Source organism: Pseudopipra pipra, chromosome Z (genome assembly GCF_036250125.1).
Source record: "Pseudopipra pipra isolate bDixPip1 chromosome Z, bDixPip1.hap1, whole genome shotgun sequence".
Lineage (NCBI taxonomy): Eukaryota > Metazoa > Chordata > Aves > Passeriformes > Pipridae > Pseudopipra > Pseudopipra pipra.
This window is the reverse complement of record NC_087581.1, coordinates 70140058-70163145: the sequence shown is the minus strand read 5'-3', so window position 1 is coordinate 70163145 and position 23088 is coordinate 70140058. Positions and strand designations below refer to the sequence as shown.

Here is a 23088-nt window from a genome sequence, read left to right as displayed (position 1 = left end):
GAGGAATCAACTACACTGTTAATAACATGTCTAAACAGCAGCTTTTCTCGAGTTAGTTTGCTTTTCTACCTCTGTATCGGACAAAATAGTCTGCAAAAAACAGATAACTTACCAAGCAACAAAATTTTACCTTTAGCTCACACTTGCAGAAGTTGCTCTAGAATGCAGTGTATTAAAAGCTGAGCAGCTTTTCAGTAAGCTGACTGAAGACAACTGTTGATACAAGTGCAGTTTAGATTTTCAGCTGAAAATCCATATGAAAGGACAGTATGCAGCATAAGACACATACTGGTACAAAAAGAAGAGATAATGTCCAAAAAAAAAAAAAAATAATCATCAAGTAGAATCAAAAGTTGACTGAAATTTTACGATGAGACTGCCAATGGGGCAAAACAATAAAACTGACAGAATAAGCAGGAACACGTTTTCCACTCCTTTTATTTTTCCTACTGAAATTTTCCATGGGAAGATAATAGATGGGCTGAAAACAATGAAATGTAAGATGGGAAGCATCCAGTAAGTAGAGAGTAAAAATGAAAACAAAACATGAATTTGAAAGTTCTGGGTTCAAACCCCATACTGCTCCCCATAGTCTGAGAGGACTGTTTGAAATGGCAGGTACCAGAGCCTCTGGACAGAGAGATGCTCCTAACTTGGACTATGGAGAAAGAGGTTCACTTTTACCCAATGCCTGAAAAGCAGCAACTGAAGGAAAATGTGAGCCTAACAAATATTTAACGTGGGCTAACTAGAAATGGTTGCTTTAAGTTGACTAGGAGTCACAATAGCTGCAATTTTATCCTTTTCTTTTTTCCCTTCTGTTCATTTAGACTGGACCCATACCACAGAGTTTTACAGAAAATTAACCTAACCAGAGGCAGACCCTGTACGATGGACACTGTCAGTCCTGTCAGACCTACCTGGTGAAGCAACCAGGTGCTTTAACTGGGTGTTTCAGTCCATCATTCACCTAGTAAGTAAGATTCACATATGAATTCTGAAAGTGAAGATGATGAACATCATCAGCCTACTGCACAGACTCTGATGTGACTTCTTGTTGGTAGCACTGATAATGGTGAAAGGCTGGGGATTTATAATCCTGAGAAATTACACACCAAGAATGACTGAGTGACAGCACTAATCCATTAAACTGGGGGGAAAAAAACCCAAACAAAACCAACCAAACCAAAAAAACCACAACAAAAAAGAAAACAGTAATAGTGGCAAACCCCTATAAAAATACCTTCATATATTTAAATTTACTCCCACTCTTGCAGTCATGGGTCACTGATTTTTTGTACAGCTTTATTAATTTTTTGTTGATTTGGGTGTCTATCATATAAGCTATAGAAATAAAAATTAATTATAAAATAAAAAAATAAACTAAAGTAACCAGGAGAGTTGTAAAAAAAAAAAAATCCCAATTTCTTAAGGCTACTCGAGGAGAGGATGTTTTGTTTTTAAAACTGCAATTGACTAAACCTTTCATTCAAATGTCCTTTAAGTTAGGTACAAACCCTTAATGAACTGGCTGTTTTAAAGCACATTAGCTGCTTCTGCCAAACAGATCATGTCTTAACTAGTGCAACTTTAATTTTACACAGAACATCCCATCATCATTACCATTATGTTTTAAACTGATTGCCTTTGGATATTATTAGCATTTAGCAGCCCTTCCAATTTATCCTTTCCTCACCTACCTACAGGAGCACCAAATGGACTTCCTTTGCTGGAAACAAATCATTCAGAACCACAGAAAGCCTCCCTCTGTGTTCAACTCTAAAGTATATGACTGAAAGTTCTCAAGTTCAAGGCCCTGTCCCAAGGGCCCTAGACTGGACATACTTGGTTTTATTCCTTCCTAGGTGACTGCATTTTTTTCCTTTCTCTCCACTTTCCTCTTTCAAGCTCTCACTTTGTCACATCCTTCTCCCCCTACACAGGGGGTGTTCCCCTTTTTGTCTCTTAAGAGCTCATAGAAAACTTTCCAGTCAAGCACCTGCCTCGTTTTGCCTAACAACAGCATTTCTCAATCCTGCCTTCCATCTTGCCTTCTATTTTCAAAACTGATCATGCAGATGCACAAGATGCCCCCACCCCTCCCAACTCTTTATTACTGAAGGGCTTTGCTAGTACCCAGTTCACCCACTGGGTCAGGGCCTTGTCTTGTGAATATTTTGGAAACAACCTCATTCCTTGCATCTTAACTACAATGCAACTTTTCAGCAGCATAATCTCTAGTAGTGGAAAATACACATGCAAAGACAAGATACAGTTGCCATACAAGCTTCTAAATCATGCAAATGAGAGCATCTGTCAGTTTAACGGCTATTTCTAAATTTAACAGCTTGATAAAACAATTATTTAATTATATATTGCATAGGTTTTAGAAGAAACATTTATTTTCAATATTCTTTTTCTTAAGAATAGCTTATCTATGTATGTGTACATACATCTGTATGTACATAAATATACATACACATATATCAACTGTGTTCTTTATTCAAAGACAATTAATTGGATTTGTTTATCCCTTGAGAGCATAAACCATTTGAACATTGGAAGATTTTATAATTACTTGTGTAGAAGTCCAAGGAGTTCAGCTCTTAAACATGGCAAAACCTCATCAAGCTAAAAAATTAACATTATTGAGCTGTTTAATAATGCACAGCAATACTGTACAAAATTTTCAAAGAGGTTTATGCAGGCTGACCATAAACCCACAAAAGTTAGACAAAGACTATCAAGTAGATTAACATGGGATTTCTTTGGGTCATTAGCTGCCAGGACAACAACTTGATGTCTCTTGTAGAGGTAGCACCTCAAGAAGCAGTACCCCAAGAACTCCGGTCTTCACTCTGGTCTGCAGGCATTTACTAAGTGTGGATTCAGGAAAGTGAGAACTGCACCAGGTATTGCCAAGGTAATTTCTTTCAAATGCCTAATGTCTCCCATAAGTTTCCCATCCAAATAATTTTGAATACTAACCACATTTAACTGATTCTATCTGAAAGATTTAGAACACAGAACATGGCTGTAGGCCATGGTTAGAGGAAGACACTCTAAAAAAACACACATTACCATGGTAAAAGCATTTTCATTGCGTGGCAATTTCATCATCTAGGGAACATTAATGAAATTATTAAATATTAAAACCCTTAAATATTAAAATCCTTTCTAAAAGCTATTATTGCCTCCTATTTGGGAAAAATCTTCAAGACGTGCCCCATGAAGATATCAGTCCTCAGGTTTTGAAAACTGGCAACAAAGAATACTATGTGTCATGAAATTTAATAGCTGAAGAACTATGGATAATGAACAAACAGAAAGGGTGAGTATAAATAATGTGGCCTCATGAGTTCAGCAGCAGTTTCTATGACTGTGCCACAGAACAACAGTACTGAAGATAAACTATTAATAAAAAAATATTCAAGAGGTAGAGGTGTACAGGAAGCCCGAAGAAAACTGAGTTTAACTTAAAATATGTCTGGGTGTCAAAGCAACACTGCAGGCAATGGCATTCAGCTGCCCAGCACCAGAGGACAACAGAAGGAATAAGGCAGAGCACTATCTTCAATGCCTTTATCACTGTGTGAGGAACACCAATCTTTCATCTGGGAGGGACTGCATGGCAGATTGACACAGCAGTAACCTACACCCCACCCAACTTCAGAGAGAACTGTTGTCACCTTCCTATGAAACTAAAAAACCCCTTAAAAAACTGTAAGACTTTCTCTGAAAACCTAAGATTACAGAAGCCATATTCTCAGGAAAATGCACATATCGATTTTAAAAAAACCTTTTCCAACTGATGATTTGAGGAAGAGAATATACTTGAGAAGTGTCTTTTTCACATATTTCTTAATTTAAGCAACCAGCTTAAGAGCTATTTTTCTGGGACGCTGGGGAAAAAAAGTTCAGAAACTACATAAAAAAAAATGCACTTTCTCCTCAATAACCTCCAAACGTTATTCAGGTTTCATTGTACTGAAAATGACATTTCCCCTTTCTATGGTTGTTCAAACCACTGAAGAAAACTTTAACAGCCCACACCATTCCTTTAATATGTTTGCATTGTGCATCTATTTCATTAGCAAGATTTTTTTTTCTTTCCACAGACAGATTGTAGCTTTTATCGAAACAGTTTCAATCCCACGGTAACACAACACAGAGCAATTCTTTATGGTTTTTATAGGCTTTCATGTCACTTCAATAGTATAGGAAAGAGTCAGAATAAAAATTTTACTGCAAACCAGACAAAGTGGCAACAGAACACAAAGGGCAAAGCCATAGAAAGGGACAGAGGATGAAGGGAATGTGAGCTCTGAGCAAGGAGGCAATTTCATGGCAGAAAATAAGTCACTATATTCAGTAGGTGACATACATTTAATTGAACTTTAAACTGAAGAGACTTCCCACAAAGTAGGCTAAAGAGGTCAGACACAGGAATGAACACTGATTTCTCCCTGAATACAGACAGCAAGTGCAATAAGGTAGGAGAGCAGACGAGCTTTCCCTAGGGAAGAACTGACTACTCTTAACCAAACACGGTGAAGTTTCCTGCTACCACACAATTTTGTGTCAGCTGAAAGCAGAACACAAAAAAGTCACTACAGACTACGACAAACTCAAGGTCTGCATCTCCCCTACACAGTATAGATTTCCTGTTACAGCTCTAAGTAAAGGACATAAAAAGATAGTAATTTTGATCAGAGCAAAGAGAGAATGTGGACTGATTCCCTCTCATCTCACAACAACTGCCATGGACAGCAGCTGTGACTGCTGCTACGGGCCATCAGAGTCCACCCAAGAGTTTTATGGCTCTTCTCATAATTTCAATGCTAAAAGGGCACCAAAAACATATCTTTTCATAACTAAGAATGTATCAGCATTTAAAACTGCCAGAGCTGGCAGGAGCAGACTGCCTCTACACTGCAAAGACTGAGCTGTTTGTTTTGTATCAGTAGCAGGATCGGTGCCAATCCGAAGACACAGGCATGAACCTGCCTAAGGAATATAGGTACACATGAGATTTAACATACGTGTATTTACTACTTACTACTGAAGTTTAAAAGCTCTGAAGAAGCATTAACACTGGAAACAATCCTTGCATTTATGCAAACCTTGTTTTCACAGGAATATAATTTCCAACCTATCCAAAAACCTCTTCCAGAAGTTCGTATTTTACTGGAGATATTTCAAGGAAACTGCCTCAAGCCATCTCATCGAAAAATACTGGCATGCTCTTCTAGTATTTTTCATATGTATATATTTACACACATATATACATATGTGTGTGTGTGTACACATACATAACACAATTCTTCAAGCTTTATTTCCATAAACAATTATTTGAAGTCTTCCACTTGAACACTTCATGAATTAAAGCATTCACGAACAGAACACACAGGATTTTTTTTTTTTAGTAAAATAGGTATGAATTCAGAGCATGAAAAGATCTGCATTACACAGTCAACATGCTTCAAACAGAAACATCAACTCTACCAGTAGACTCCAGTATTTGTCAGTATTTGTCCTGGCTATAACAGCTGTACAGCTAAAAGGGAAACTACTGCATGTTTGTCTTCCACAGATGTTCAGCTTCAAATTCATGTAACAGACTTGAAAAAGAAAGTCCAATGTGCTAAAATAATCCTTCAAGCTCCCTCGGGGGTTTCTGATAATTTATGTGTTTATTTGCAGTCACTTCACAATGAATGACAAAAAAGAAAATGGCAAATGAAAGAGGACAGAAAGACCAAAAGGTGACTTTCTTCTAAGGTGTACTGAATTGCTTCCTTTAGTTGGAATTGAAGCCCTTCACAATTAACATTATATGATAAAGCTCTTTCTGAGATAAAACCTTTTTTATTCTCTTAACCATTTGCCTACTAGGAGGTACAAACAGACTTGGCACAACAGGTAGCTTTTTCCACATGGGATGTGATCATGCAAAACAACACACTCCCTCTTGTTCTATCACGGCATCTGCCTTTGCTGTGCTGGTCACTGTACCAACCAGGAACAATCCCTTTAAACATGAAAAGACGATTTTTACCTGATATAGCAATATCATGTTCAGGATGGCACAGTTTTCCAACAGTAACAAGATTAAACATGCAACTACTGTACTAGTAAATTTTAACACGAGTTAAATATTCTGCCAGGCAGAAGCTCCGTAAGTGAAAATGGGCAAAGATGACACTGATCCGGCAGTACTAACCAACTGAGAAACGGTGATCAATTTATAGAGTGAAGGAAGCCTTAAAAATGATAAATGGAATCCTGAGCTGCAGTGGCAAGGCTGGACTGGACATTGAGCATCGCTGTAGAAGTTACAGGTAAATTCCCCCACATAGTACCATACATAAGCCTGATCACATCTTTTTAAGAAAATTAAGACTGAGGCAAACGAAAGGAAGGGTGAGTAAGAGAATAAGAGGATCATGGATTCTTGTACCTCACTGAGTAAAAGCTCTGTACTACTTCTCAATATGTTTACAAGAGACAAAACAAGAGCTTTCTAAAGTAAATAGTAACAACTCAGAGAAGAAAAAAATGGCTGCATGTTTGCCTCAAAAAAGTTTAAACTGCTACTTATTATGGCAACTACATTTATACAGCAATATTCCAGTGGCACAGGACAAGCAACAATAGAAAACCTTACTATTTCGGATGGAGATCAATATGTTTATAAAAAGTAAGGATGTCTGTAAGGTATCTTAAGTACTTTCTTAGACTGTCTCAACTCATGGAAATATCAACCAGTTACATACAACAGTGCTGCTGGTTTATTATCTGTACTGACTAACAGATGCCAAAAACTCTACTGAACGTCTCTCATTACTATGTATTTTTCCCCAGTGAACAAAATAGAATAATTACACCACAAAATACTTAAAAATTTTCTGAAAACTGTTTAAAAATATAACAGAGCAACTCTTTATGAGTTTATCCTTGTACTAGTCATTAAACCTACTCTTCCCATAAAACTGAAATACTTAAACCAGCAACTATTTTTATTACCTACCTACATAATCGTTATGGATATGTCAAGGACAAAAAGTTACTTCATTTCTACAGGCTAGTATCTACTCTGCAGAGACAGACTTATTTTGACCAAATTGATTAATGGTTATTATTATTTTTATTAATTCTTTGGTTATTAATTCTATGGTTAAATAGAAACAACTAAATAAAAATCAATGAGGAAAGAACAAATCCCTTCCTCCACCAACTCAGGGCATCACATTTTATTTCAAGTCTGAAAGAATACACAGTGTGCCTACATTGAAGGTAAGATGGATATAAAAACTAGTAAAAACATCAGCTAGTTTGTTTTTGTTGGCCACTTCACAGATTTATGACACAACCACCAAGTAAATCTTTTCAAAGGCCATTTCCAAGGAAAACAGTAAGTCTCCAAAAGACGTTTAGCAATGAAAAATTAACAATGAGGTTATTTACTAAAATTATGAGTTTAGTACTAAACTAAACATTCCAATTTATAACAGCAAAGCTCTTTTAAATTGAGATGAACAGGAAGCTCCCGCAGTTCTGGACTTACCCTGCAGAAATGCTACTACTAAAGAATATTTTCAGACAAAAAAGTAGGTATCACCAGGATTCAGAACTATGAAAAATTTGACTGCTCCTATTTAATCAATAACTAACATACTCTCAGGAACGTATTTTACCATGATTGCTCTGAGGTACTCAGTTAGATTTTTCCCCCTCTGAACTAATGAAATTTTATCAGCATTTTATCAACAGCATACACAGCTAATGGAAATCCTATTCAGATCAATGTAGAAGCTTAAGTGCTTTCACATCCCTCAGTGCACTAGCAAAACACGGGAAATAGGTGAATACTATAGAAGATAACTGGCATATTTAACAGGAACATGGATTCTCACATGGGGATGAGGGCCCTACAATCCTACATACTTCAAGGCACAACAATTGCTATAATAATCACCAGTCTCCAGAAATAGCTGGTAACAAACAAACTAAATGACAAATATTTAATGGTCTTTATGATTATTCATTGCTTAAAGTGGAATAAGAAGGCAATTGACTCGTAGTAGCTCTAATAGGTCGATCTCAAAGGCACGTCTGTTATTCCAACCGACCTTCTTCCAGCATTTCCCTCTCCTGCTCCTAGTATTCATGGAATCATAGAATTGTTAAGGCTGAGAGAGAGACCTTCGAGATCATCAAATCCAGCTATCAACCCAGAGTTCCTACCCTTGAGCAAATCAACACTCCCAGCCAATTTAGTGTTGTCTGCAAATTTACTGAGGGTGCGCTCAATCCCCATATCCAGATCATCAATAAAGAGGTTAAACAGGACCAGCCCCAAAACCAAGCCCTGGGGAACGCTGCCAGCAACCAGCTGCCAACTGGATTTAGCTCCATTCACCACAATTCTCTGGGCCCAGCACTCCAGCCAGTTTTTTACCCATCAAAGAGTCAGTCCACCCATTCAAGTCGGGAGCAGCCAGTTTTCCTAGGAGGAGCACAGCTAAAATAATAAAGCCACTGCTGTTCAAAGTATTTCTCCAGCGATGAGTTAGGAAGCTCAGGCTTGGCTGGGCTAGCTGATAAGCACACTGAAGAAACAAGACCAGTCTTAGCTCGCTTCAAGGCTCTCTGCCCCATTAAGACTACACATCTTTTACATCTGTCTCCCATGACAGAGTTGCCACCTTCAAGCACACACGCCTGCAGCACAGCACAGATAGGAACTTAAGAACAGAGTCAGAAGTTAGGCTTATTCTTGGAGTTAGCAGAGTGGAAAAATCAAGGATTTGGAACAGGGGACGTGAGCACAGATTTACTATGGCCAGGACAGAGGAATGACCAGTGCATTCAGTACAGAACTCTTTCTTGAAAGTACAAACAAAAACCAATTTTTGCAAAGATGTAACAGACACACTCCAAAACTCTAAGCAAGCCTCAAGCATGAAATGCCACAAAAAAAATACATATACATTTACAGGACCCTCTTGGAAACACTAAGACTACATTTCTCAAAATTACTACACCCAAACACTAAGAAAAAATATTTTGTACCATTTGAAAACATTTTCTATTACAGTCAACTATTCTCAGTTAGATGCAGTTATTTTCCCCTACCATATGACAAAAAAATTAATTACAAAAATTTTGAGTAGAAGAAAAGAAGAATCAAAAATACCAGCACCTGCTTTCACTCATTCTAACAGGCCAGACTCATACCTATCAGATTACTTTAAAACAACAATTAAAAATATCAAAAAGCACATAACAAAACTGTTTCATTTGTTGAGTCAAGCATTTTACTGAAAGCTTAGTCACCAGCTACATTTGTTACAGTTAAATTTCCTGACTTCTGGAACCAAGACTCACAGCACTGCAGAAATTTTGCCCCAAATTGATAAAAAGTGACAGAAAAAGTCACAGTGTTTTATCTTGATCAACAATAGGAAGTTGTGCGATTCTGGAAGGATAAGAGCTGGTCCATAAGATGGGCCCTTCCTATGATGAAATTATTAAGATAATAGGTGTGCTTTCTGTCTGTAGCCAGAAAGAAAAAGCTTTCAAGAAAACCCCAAAAAAAACTACGTTAAATTGAAGCCAAAATATGCTTATATACAGAACAGAAGGACACAGATGTAACTACAAAGAGAAATTAAAAACAAACTGAAAGCTAAATTAAGCTGTATAGTAGAGGGACTGCAACAAGCACCTAGAAGCACAGCTTATGCTCCAGAGGACCTTCACTGATGCCACTGGAAGCCTGGCTATCAACTAGGCACAAGCTTTAAACACATGCCTATGTAGGTACACACGTACATTTTCGTGCACGCAGATTTACAGTGTATGCCTCATACAGTAGTTAAGGTCACATACATTTCCACTGTAGTTAGGCCATGTGTATCGCTAAAGAAATGCTGCATTTCTTCAATGCACCTGCTTCCACACGATGACGTGCTCATTCACACATGCTGCCTTATGAACCAGAACCTCCCTTATGCCAGCAAATGCAAAGGCAAAAGAGTGACCTGGACAGGCTGGAGAGTTGGGCTAAATCCAACGGGATGATGTTTAACAAGGCCAAGTGCCGGGTCCTGCACTTTGGCCACAACCCCCGGCAGCCCCACGGGCTGGGGACAGAGTGGCTGGAGAGCAGTCAGGCAGGAAGGGAGCTGGGAATTTGGATTGACAGGAAGCTGAACATGAGCCAGAGTGTGCCCAGGTGGCCAAGAGGGCCAATGGATCCTGGCCTGGATCAGGAATGGTGTGGCCAACAGGTCCAAGAAAGTGATTCTTGCCCTGTACTGAGTGCTGGTGAGGCCACCCCTGGAGTGCTGTGTCCAGTTCTGGGCCCTCAGCTCAAGAAGGACTTCGAGGGGCTGGAGCAGGTCTAGAAAAGAGCAACGAGGCTGGGGAAGGGTCTGGAGCACAAGTGCTGTGAGGAGAGGCTGAGGGAGCTGGGGCTGTTCAGCCTGGAGAAGAGGAGGCTCAGGGGAGACCTCCTCACTCTCTGCAACTCCCTGACAGGAGGGGGGAACCAGGGGGATGTTGGTCTCTTTTCCCAGGAACCAGCAGTAGGACAAGAGGGCTCAGTCTTAAGCACTGCCAGGAGGGGTTAGGTTAGACATTGGGAACAAATTCTTTACAGAGAGAGTGATCGTACACTGGAATGGGTTGCCCAGGGAGGTGGTGGAGTCACCATCCCTGAAGGTATTTTACAAGAGACTGGATATGGCACTCGGTGTCATGGTCTAGTAGACAAAGTGGTGTTAGGTCACAGGTTGGACTTGATGATCTCAGAAGTCTTTTCCAAACTAGTTGATTCTGTCAAAAGCACTATATTAAACAAAACAAAACAAAACAAAACAAAACAAAACAAAACAAAAAAAAAAAAAAAAGGCAACATCTTTCCCTTCCTAGGTTCATTTTAAGACTAAATCATAAAACAGCATTCAAGAAGCCTGTATCAGTTACCAGGCTCCTTATCCTCCTCCAGAATTTCCTAAAATTATACCTCTAGTACAAGATGTTCTTTATTTTCTGAAGTATATGAATGCTTTAAAAGAATTCTTACAGGCAGGCCAAAAATCTTTCCTTAGTGTAATACTCAGAAGCCAAAAATATTGCAGCTGGGGTGGAACTACACATTTACTTGCTGCCCAGTTCTAAATATGTATTAGTAAGTGACCAACCTGTGCACTCATCTTGAGCTTAAATCAGTATCCAGCACTGATTTAGATAGAATAAATTCCTCCAAGCATAGCAGGTCTTGCTACACTTTTAATAATATATGTATTCTTCGAGTATTTCATGTTATGCAATGCAATGGAATAACTAAATACAAGCATACTGCAGAGAATACGTTACAGCATCATATACTTATGGCTTAATACGTTTCTTCTCACATAAGAACTGAAAAGAGCTGGAAACTACTTTGGTAATGAGAACCACAGAATAAATAAATTATGACGACCTAAAATGACCCAGTTACACTTCATACCTATCTGTGTACTTGAAGAAAACTCCCAAGAAAGATACAAACTGAAAGAGTAGTTTAAAAGCTTATTCTTTTAAAAAAAGACATATCCTGTTTTTGAAACTTAATGAAATACTGTAATATTTCATTAGGTTTCAAAAGTACATTTAATTAGCGCTTATTTCAAATAATTACCCTGTTTACAACTTCCAGCTTCTCTCTTTGTGAGTATTTTTTATTTCAGTGGAAGTGTGTCTTTTGATGTCAAGAGATGGGATGTTGGAAAGTAAAAGTCAGGAAAAAGTTATCTGTGGGAGATTTTTTTAAGTCAGGATGAGAAGAGATACAAAGAACAGCCCAGAACCAGTACGAGACTCCATCTGCACTGGGAGTTGGAAGGCAGTAGGAGAACACATCTTGTGGACTATTAGTGTCTTTGAGAAGACTAAACACACTTTGAGTAACTCTCCACTATTTAATTTACCTGGTAATCTGCAACAAACCCTCCATCTTCGGAAAGACTCAAGTAGGACAGTTAAACAAAACTGTTACTCAAAGCATGACCAATAACCACAACCAGATCTGTACATGTGAAAGGGAAACTTATTTCAGAATACACAGGAAGGAGGATATTTTGAAAATATAGATAATTCTGAAAATATCTGTAAGAATTATTGCTTCCCATGTGGTTTCGTTTACTCGATTTTAAGGCAAAGTACAGAAAACTATTTCAGGTTAAAAGGTAAACATCAGGGTTTCATTATGCTTTGTTTCATTAATTCCCTTAAAGCACCAACTCCTCTGTTGACCCTAAAGCAGAGAAGTTCTTCATCTGTTACTCTCTTTTTAAAAATCAATCTTATTCCTTGTATAATAATAAGGTACTGTTGACTGATGACGTGATGGGTTTAAATGAGATGACTCTTACAATAGTTGTGCCACAATTGCATCAGCTCATGACAAACACCATTTTTAAACACACTTGAACACCTAGACTTCTGCACTAGATGTCTGTGGAAGTACCACCTGGATATATTCAATTCCATAAAAGTCTTGAGGAAACATTTCCAATAAACTGAAAGCAAACTTGAGGGAAAAAAAGTCCAACATGGTTAGCTTTAAATATTCAGGGAAGTTGAGAGATGGTTCAGGATACCCATATACAGAACTAAAGACATATTTTCAATCATTTAAGAACTTTTTCTTTTGATTGTCTGTGGGATCCTTTGGTAAGTCAAACAAGAGCTCATTCTTAAGGAGGAAAACCTTTGAAATACTTGCTTTAAGAATATACAAACACTTGCAATTGACTAGAAAGCTGTTAGCTAGCCTTCATAGTCCTGCACATAAATAGCTGCTGGTATGTTAGATGAAAACACATTAGAAGGAAGGTGTAGCCATCCATTCTTCATCATGGACATGAAAACACACCCACAGAGTCTTTGCACCTTGGTAACTCAGCACCAGGTGTCAGAATTACGCAGCTGTCAAACTCCATAAAGGTGCTAGCAGTATTTCCTCTTAAGGCAGAGCAGAAAACACAGGACACACAACCTGAAACCAAGCCAGAAACCTAAGAGAAGCTAGCTCTCAACCAGGCTGAGAAACAGCCCCCTTAGCTCTTGGTTCGACAGATCAGATGCCACCATACAGGGGACCATAGCCATGGGCTTGTGGGTTCTGCTGCACATCTCCATGGTAGATATGGGAACAATATCCTTCACAATAAAGACCCCTAAAAAATATATCTCCAACTCCTGCCATTGTGCTGAGCCACATGAGGAAACACAATAACATGTAAGTACCAGGGACAACTCTGTTTTCTCACCACGGACTTCCTTGAATCCCAGTCAAGCTAATCATGGAAGAATCAAGAAGGGGCAAGCAGACAGGGAGTCCCCAGGATACCTGAACCCAAGGGAGGCAGTGACCACAGGCAATGTCCCCAGATTCTCCAGATAAATGAGCAAATGAATGAGAAGAGGTTACTTACAAAGGCAGAGAAAGAGCAGGGCAAGAGTAATGACACAATTTAGCACCATGGTTATTGCAGTAGGATATGCATGATTTGCATTTATTCATTATCATTTACACACAGAAACACTATACTACAATACTATGAAAATACAGTTCGCTTTGCTGAGCAGGTGAGAATCACAAGTTTTATAAGTACATTTAATGTTACTGTAATCAGACAGATATTAATAGCAAAGTTATGACAGCACACAAAAAATCCTGTATCAGTAATTGGCCATTTATGCAAATAGTTCTGAGGCCTCTGGATTCATCTGGTTCCTCTGCATGTACCCTCAGAGATACCTGTTACAGGGGTCCACTCCTCCATGCATTTTTATTATAGGATCACTTCTAGTTCACTCCGTGGTTTTGGCTTTTTTTAGCTATGGCTGCATTTATGTAACTACCTAATGAAGCTGCCCAAACTCAACAGCTTAAGTGTGGGTGGGTACTGCTGCTTCAAGACTGATCAGTCCAGCACCCAAATGAGCAAAATACCATTTTATCATCATCAAAGGCACATGTACCTCTAATTCTTGTTTTTCACCAAAAAACAGCACTGAACTCTAAGCTTAGTTGTGATCCACCAACATCTTCATCAAAGTCAGAGATAAAGCCTCAAAAGAAAAATTACATGGCATCAGGAAGAAAAACTTAAATTAAAAGGGAAAATATAAAGTATTTTTAGAGCAAGACAGAAGATGGGGTTACAAAGGTTCCAGAACCTCCGGAGACTGTCAAAATACCAATGTAAAGGGAATTCTTTTGAGCATGCAGCCTGATCCAAAGAAGCATTTTCCCAAGATATTTACTGTAATATTTACTGTAACTACTAGGAATCAAAAACAAATAGAATATTAGAGAGCTATTTTACTTAAAAATGTTACAGTAATGAGACTGTATTCTACCGTTGTCAGAGAACTTTGGCAAAGGAGAAAAGAAACAATGAGGAAAAATAGATGTATCAATAACGTGGACTTCTTGTAGCACAAAGTACTATATTTTCTTTCAACATCAACGTACACATTACCCTAAGATCAAAAGTATACGGGGTATTTTGCATAAATGTAGTTTTTGAGTTTAAAATTAATGTAGCTCACTTTGAACTTGATAATCCTTATGGATTCCTTCTAACTTGAGACAGTCTGTGCTATTTTCTCCTACAAAAAGGGAAAAAAGGCCACAAAAGGAAAAACTTTACGAACATTTATTTGAATAAATTTTACAAATACACCGACGAATGGTGTTCAGATATTTTGCTGCATTTGTCATTTTTCATTTTCTAAAAAAAAAAAAAACAAAAACAAACAAACAAACAAAAACCAAACTGCATTCTCTGATACTCTTTACACTCTGACAGTGTTTGAGTTCTGCTTCAATTGTTATAGCCAGTAAACTCATACACAGCATTTTATTTTGTCCTCTTCTGGAACTACGCTATTGCATCTGTTAGAAACTTACTTTAAAAATTACAAAATGGCCTTCTGAAACCAGAAATACAATTTAAAAAAAAAAAAAAAAAGAAAAAGAAAGGAAGAAGTAAAGCAATCAGCCCTTTATTCCAAGTGGTCCTCTATAGTCAAATCCCTGCTGAAAATCTAAGCGAGGAACAGCACAGCGTCTCAGGTTTTTAACTACATTTTTGTTTCAAAATACAGAACATATATGAGTCACTAAAATCAATCTAATTTCTTCATTCCTTTAAAAGGAAACTATTTCAAGGCTTCAAAATTAGTGGAAGAAAGTGATAGCCTGAAATATGGATTTTCAAAGCACAGAAACAAAAGGCCTTTTTTAATCTCTACAGCTTCTGATTTGGGGAAGCAGACAATGCTAAAACCTTACAAAAACTAAAAGATTTTTTATAGAGATATTTTAAACAATTTTGTCAAGTTTATTATACCTTAATCATTGCAGCATCACCAAAACTGGAGGATAAATCAACACATAATTGAAAAAATATACCAGAACAAGGATTTATCTTCTGTTGAAAGAAAATGATGCATCCATAATACAATCCTTCCTCACGAAGCAAGGAAATGGACAAGATTTACACTACAGTTCAGCTGTTGCTTCGAGCCAATCTGAATGTAAGCTGTTGCCAAGTGAGTAGTTTGACACTCTCCTGGCCCTTCATTCCTGGCTGACTGTGACCACCTCTTCTTCCTTCTGATGCTGGTACTCAGCAAGAGTCTGCCCTGAGCACTGATTCAGACGAAAGAAATGCTTTTGTTCAGGTTCACATTTCAGGCAGAGCCCACCCCTGCTCCAGCTCACCACAGGGCTGCACAAGTCCTGCAGAACCTGACAACAACCAAGAGGAGACACCAGCCTGAGGGCAGGTCTTTCTGACCTCCATTCCTCACAAGTGCTCTAAAATCCCTGTTATTAGATTCACTCTCTCAACAATTTAATGAAAAATTCTTTATTTAGAGTGGAGAAGCTCCATCAGCAGAGACAGAGAGAGGCTCATCACTGCAGCCATGAGTCATTTGGTATTTGGGAGACCCAAACTTTAGACCTGACTTCAAATCTGGCAGAACTAGAATTAAACTCTAGAAAGTCCCAAATATGAGAGTCGCTCATCGTAGGCTCATATACATCTTCTTTTCTTATTCATTCTTACAACAACAAAAAAAAAAAAACTTGCCAAGGAAAAAATAAAGTAAAAGTTGTAACACACTCCTTGCCAGCAAGCATATTATGCATATAAGCTACCATATGCTTACTTGCTGACCCTAAGTGGCAGCAGAATAAACTCTGACAGGCAGCCAGTCTTAACTACAACAGTTGAGTCACCCAGAAAAGATCAAGCATTTCAGGTTTTCTCTTTAACTCTGATTTATTTCACCCTCACCAAAAAGAGACTTTCTGATCCAGTTCTTAGAAAAGAAATCTAGTAAAAAGTGAGGCAACAGTGATTCAACTCTTCTGGAGATGAAAAGCTTCTATGAATTTTAATGAAACTGTTTCCAGTTGATATAGTCTTCAGCAACACATACAAAATACAAATTATACTTCTCACCAAAATCAACTAAGTTCATAATAGTCTTGCAGCTCAGCAGGCCTCAGTTTAATACTTACAACACAACAAGAGGACTTCAGGACGAAAGTCCCACACATGCATCTGAGCACACAAAGAGCATTTCTGATCTAACACAGGAATGAAAAAGCACACAGTAACAGTTTCAGTGCCCTAGCACCAAAAAAAAAAAAAATCACCCAAAGCACAAAGCCAGCTTCTCTCTCCGGACACCCTGTTTCCCTCCTTCCTTTTCATATAGATTTAACGTTGGGATAACATCCTAAGCAGCTTTGTCTTAATCATCTACGTTTTCTGGAGCAGCTTCTGTACTGGCAACAGAGTCAAAGATTCTTCAGAATCAGACAGAAATACTGGTCTGAAACAAGTAGGTGCTATTGCAACGCCCAACACATTTTCTTCTTCTTCCATTCTTTATTACGTACACCTAGGTCCTTCAAGAGCAACTGACAGACAGGACTGGTGCCACTCTATTCCAGATCCCATAAAACCATGGGTTTTTTTCAAAATGTTTGTTTTCAGGCCCCAATCCTACCACAAAAAACTGAGCTTCTGCGCAGTCATGTAAATCAGTCTCCAAAACTGTATTTTTTTTGCTCCATCCCCCTTAAGCTCGGTACCTGCAGCCAACAATTCCTGACATTCAGCATCAAAAGAAATCATAACCATGGTGATAACGCTATCTATTATCAGTTTTCTTCCCTTCTCCAGACTTCTCCCCAGGAAGACAAACTAGAAAAACAAAACCAAACCCCCTCCCAAGATACGACTGTCAAGGCAGAATCATAATGCTGCCAGCTGATACAGATCAGCAGGCATCACATGCCCGTGAGGACTGGAAAACAGCTTTGTACAGACACAGCCCAAACACATCCGAGTGTAAGATTAAGCTGCCAGTGTAGCATGCGGTTTGGATGTCTGATTAAGGACCTACATTGATTTCCATCAGCACCATAAATGCCTTCCCTGCTCTAACAGTGCAATGGGTGTATTATTTCACATTGGCATTTACAACACATATCGAAATGGTCTCTAAAAACACCCCTCCATTCCTAAGTAAAGGAGAAGATTTCCCCCACTTATGATTTCTACCTAATTGATACTAACTATGCAGTATTTACTTTCGTTCACCTGTTTACATACATTGTAACCTACCAAACCCATTTTTAAATGGCCACCTTTCCCTAGGACATTGAGAAAAACACTAATCCACAAAATTAATTATTTTTCCTGTCTTTTTATCATCAAATAGCACATAACCTCTTACTGTGGCCCATTTAAATGATTTTTCCTGCTTAATGAGGGAGTGCCACAAGGGCAAGCATATATTAATATTAAAGAACTGGTCAAAATAACTAAAATCAGATTCATCATATTAGCTATAACCCTTTACACCTTCTGGCAGTTGTATGCTTAGTCTATTTTTATCTACAAAGATAGTCTTGCCAATAATCACAGTATTTTCAGAGAAACAGGTCTGAATTTTAGTTATGGCATCGCAAATAAACTTCTTGGGTACTGCAACACATTGTTATGACTTCAGAAAATGCCACTACTGAATGAAGTAATTTGTTCCTGTTCAGCATAGAAAAAATTGTTATACTGCATATGTCCTTAATACACTTTAATACTGTCCTACGCTAGAAAAAACACAATTCAAGTTGTATCATAGACACAGGCAGTGCAACAAATTTCATTCATGTACAAAAAAACCCCACCCAAACAACCCTTATTTCTACTTCTGCCAATAATGAACCCCATTACAATACATCTGAGTAATTAAGACATATTTTAAGAGACTGTGATGCTGAATAAACAGATATGCCACGTGCTTATCCAAACCCAAGTTCTTAGAAAGATCCAACCTGAACAACATTCATCAAATACAGCAGCTCCCTGTCAAGGATTATATGTAGAAACTCTGAAGGTAATGCTCTAGCAACTTACAGCATGCTTAAACATGGCTGCAACAAGTGTCACCAATGAAAACAGAAAGACACAAGTAGAAATAAACATGCTTACAGCAACACGAAGTGAATATTTCCCTCTCTTTTTTCCTTACAGCCCGCAGTTCACATTCCGCTGCACGCATTAAAACTTAATTATGGTGGAAAGAGATTGTGGATAGAGCCACTCACGTTGCAGGGCGCAAAACTCTGCCAACAAACAGCACATTGCGATTCCCACCATCACTTACCTCGTACGACCAAACGCACTGAGTTCCTCCGAACCTCCGGACACACCTGCCCACCTCCACGTCCTCGTGGGTGGTGTACATTTCTCGAAGGCATTCACCTATATGTGGCACCATCCTCCTGAGAACCTCCCGACTGAAGATCATTCCTGGCCCTCCCATGCAGAAATTCTCCCCAGGCTCCAGCCCAAGTTTTCCGAGTTCTTCAATGTTACCCAGGCCAGTCTGTCCCAAATACAGAGGTTTACTGCTGTTCAGTGAGCGAAGAAACTCTTCCAGTTTTTCACCTGAAAAAAAATTACTGTTATTTCTCTGACTTCTCTGCCAGCCATCTCTTTTCCTGTCGTTCAAACTCTTACAAAAATATAATAGGCACCTGAGACTGTCACAGGAAATCTCCTCTAAAGTAGAATCCTACACCTAATTGAAAATATCCTTGGACAAGTTTGCCTTTTTTGTTTGTTTGTTTTAATGACATTTTCCTTCAGCCAAAAGTCAGAATACGATCAAAATTAAATTTAACCAGTAGAGTTTGCTCTGTTCAACCAATACTGATGGAAAGCACTCACTTGCTAGTTTAAAACTCTCTCCAAAGTCAGAAAATTTGGACAATATGGTTCCAGGTTGCTTCCAATCTGCTTCCAGGGAAGCAGAGCAAACAAATTACCCAAGCAAAACACATTTAATTATAGACTAATTGTCAGTAAAAAAAGTAAAGCTCAAGTCCCTTTCAAATTATTTCCAGTGCTACAATTTCCAGTGCTACACTCTTTTCCTTCAAACCCCTTACCTAGTTCTTTTAAAAAATTCTGATTTCATGTTTACTTGAAATGGAAAGTTTCTGGATAGGTTTAACTCAGTACTGTGTAACCAGTTAAAGGCAGGTTCATTATAACTTCGAAATGAGCCCAAAGAAAACACTGACAACTTTACATCTGCAGCTGAATATACATACATATATACAAGTGTATATGTTCCAATATTTGACAGGTGACAGCTGACGAGAGAGCATATTAAGTGACTCAAAATCAAGAGACAAACTGGGAAGGGTATAGGTACCTTCAGTGAACTTAAAACAGTGTAAGCAACCAAGCTCACAACCCGGGTTTATTTACGCTTACAACTCCAGCTTCTCTTTCCTGAGCGCGGGACGCGACACGAATAACGGCACAGCAACAGGCGCAGACCAAAAGGAAGCTGCAGAGCATCATGTCCTAAAGGTGCTAAGGAACTCGCACGGGAGCAGGGGTGGTGCTGTCCGGGGACACGCGCTGCACTGAACAGCAGCTTCACCCGCGGCAGCTGCGCTCGCTCAGCCCAGGGTCGGGGCAAGCGGGTGACAGCAGCATCGCTCCCGAGGAGTCCCGCACGGACCCCGCCGGGGGAGCCAGGACGAGGTGGGACCAAGAGACACACACCTTGCGGTCGGGCCGCGACCGCGGGGGCCGCAGCACCGGGACCCCACGCCCACCCAAGGGACCGCTCACCGCGCCCGGCGCGGTACAACCCGCAGCCTCTGCTCTCCGCACGTCGGGGGTCCCTCAGGGACCGCAGCGACGGGGCGGCTCTCCGTGGCCCGCACGGTGGGGCTGGAAGCAAACGCCGCCGGGGCGAGGGCAGGTCGAGATACCCCGTGCGCTCCCCGTCCCAGACGAAAAGCGACACTCCCCTGCACCCACCATGGGACCCCGCCGCGCTCCCAGATACCGTTCCCTGCTTCCCTGCCTCCCGCCGGCGGGGCGCGCCCCGGTCACCTTTAATGTAGACGTCGTCGTCCGCCCGCATGAACCACTCGTACTTGTCCAGGTAGTGGTCGTGCATGTACTTGATCATCATGAAGGACTTCTTCTGCGGCGGGTAAGAGTCGTCCACGCCGGGCAGGGCTACGACAGGCAGCGGGGGCAGCCCGGGGGGCGCGGCGGAGCCCTGGCTGGAGAAGAACTCCACGCGGCCCGGCACCGAGGGCGCCCACGTCCGCTGCGCCGCCACCGCCCGGCTGCCCAGGTACTTCTGGGCCGTCATCACCCCCACGTAGAGGAAGTTGCGGGGCTTGGCGCAGCCCGGGGCACCCCCCCAGTCCCCGCTCCCGTTGTGGCTGCCGCCAGGCCGACCGCTCCGCTTCTCGCCGCCTTCCTCCTCCTCCTCCGGCTCCCCTTCCCCGCCAGCAGCGGGGCTGGACACCGTGCCCTCCGCCGCCGCCGGCGGCAGCTCCCAGGGGCTGCTCCTGAAACTCGTGCCGCCCAGCACCGCCGGTGCCTCCGGCGGCGCCTGCTGCCCGCCCGCCGCCGCGCCCCGCGCTGCCCCCGGCCCCAGCGCGCGGCCGTAGTAGGAGCAGAGGCTGGCGCCGCGCCGCTTCTTCTCGCTGAGCTCGGCCACTCGCGGGGCGATGAGCCAGGAAGCGGCGGTGAAGCCCAGCACCAGCCCCAGCACCACGCTCAACCAGGGTCTCCGGGATCGCGCTGCCATGTCGCGGGCGGGGCGGCTCCCGGAGCGCCGCTACCGCCGCCGGCGTCCCGCTTGGAAGCGACCCCCGTCCCGCGACGGCCCCAGGCGCGGCGCCTCCTGCCGCAGGTCCCTGCCCTGCCCCGCCGCGGCGGCCCGGGCGGCTGCGCTGCTCCCGAGTCAAACTTCTCCGGGCGGGAAGGCGGCGGAGCGCGAGCGGCGGCGCCTCGGCTCCGCTGGCACCTCGCCCCCGGCGGCGCCTGGTCCCTCCCCGCCCCTCCCACGGCTCAGCCCCCGCCGCACGGCTCCCGGCCCACGCTCCGCGCCCGCCGCCTTCCTCCGCGGCTGCCGAGCGCCTCACCCCGGAGGGCGCCGCCGGTGCCCGAGCCGCGCCGGGGAAGTGGCGGCCGCCGCCGCCGCTCCGGAAGGAAACGATTTTTTTAGGTGCCGCTCGCGGATCCCCCCTCGCCGCGGCCTCGGCCCCCGGTCCAGCCCCGCCGCCCGCCGGCGACCCCTCCGCCCGCTGGGGCCGGGGCGGGGGCGGAGGGCGGTTCGGGGCGGTGGGGTGGCGGTGTCCCCTCGCCTGGTGTGCTCGGGGTGCCGCGGTGTGTCCCGCTGCCGCAGCGGGGGAGGTCGGGGGCTCATGTGCGGGCGCGGAGCCGCATCGCCCGAGGGCGGCCACGGGCCGGACAGTCGCGCCCGGCCTTCTCCGGAGTGGGGGTCGTGGGAGGCAGGTCCGGGGTGTCGTGTCGGGAGGAGGGAAGCTGTCTCCTCTGCCCCCACTCTGGCCTCTGCTTTCCGCCCCGGACAGTTAACAACTCCCCAGCGGAGAGCGCCTTGCCCTGTGGCGTGGATTCCCGACCTCAGGGTTACGGCGTTGTCCGCAGCCTGGGATGACCGACAGTAGGAATTAAATGACTAGGACACTGTTCCTATAGGAACAGCTGTAATTTTGAAGTTTAAGGTTGCTTGCCTATCCTCCATATTTATATGCATCCCTTATTTAATTGTGCAAGATGCCCATCTCCAGTGAAAGCCATAAACTGCTCATCACATCCAATTTGTTGTTTCACTGAAATACATCCAAGCGACAGAAGATACAGTAGCGTATATTTAACAGTTTTTCAGCAAAACCACCCATTTTTATAACTAAGTCTATGGCACTGTGTGTCACTTCATATGACTTTATCAATTGTCAGACACATGTCAAGGTGAGAGGAGGAGTATGGAGGCTGCTTTTGTGTGATGCTAGCAGAAGTACTGGAATAGTGAGAGGAAAACTTCAAGCCTTTTTGGAAAAAGGTATCACTTCGCCCACCTAACAAAGAAAGTCTACTCTGTATAGTCTTTAACTATGAAGAGGTCACCTACTGAAGTAATTTGCAGATTTTCTGTGTGACTGCCACATTCAATGAGCATTCGGTGTGCTCTTCATGGTTTTGGGATGTGGAAGTATCAGGCTCAGTAAACATACTCTGTGGCTTCCCCAGGATTAAGCATCCTTTCCAAAGCAGCCCATCATTAATTTCCTCTCCACGTGCACACAGGCTGGTGCATTTATGCCATCAAACAGTAAGGCACTAGGTATTTACTCCAGCTGTCATCACTAAAAACAACAATCCAAGCATTGTGTCTGGGCACGTAAACACCACCTGAGATGTTCTGTGAGCAACAAGATAGCAGATCCTGGGTCTGTCTTTACCAAGCTACGAATAGACAATTTGGAAGGATGTCCTCCAGAAAGCCTTTACAATGGCATTGAGAATTATCAGTATTATGAGTGTTTCTGTTTTCCATTTGAGTCTTGCATTTAAAAATACTATCTCTCAGCCCTTCCCCCCAGCTCCTTGCAAACAGCTGGGAATTGATAGGTCCTGGTGAGTCATGTGCGGTACCATC

At 42.0% G+C, this 23088-nt stretch overlaps 1 protein-coding gene across 1 annotated transcript in view; it reads right to left on the bottom strand.

The window, feature by feature from the left end:
- The window catches only part of CHSY3 (chondroitin sulfate synthase 3), a 142524-nt gene extending 121086 nt beyond the window's left edge, over nt 1-21438 (bottom strand). Inside the window, exons 1-2 of the mRNA XM_064641535.1 lie at nt 20502-21438; nt 18751-19034 (exon numbers count right to left, since the gene is read on the bottom strand). Of these exons, the coding sequence (XP_064497605.1) occupies nt 18751-19034; nt 20502-21213 (996 nt within the window). The 5' untranslated portion in view covers nt 21214-21438. The remainder of the gene's footprint in view (nt 1-18750; nt 19035-20501) is intronic.
- Nucleotides 21439-23088: the final 1650 nt, after the last annotated feature.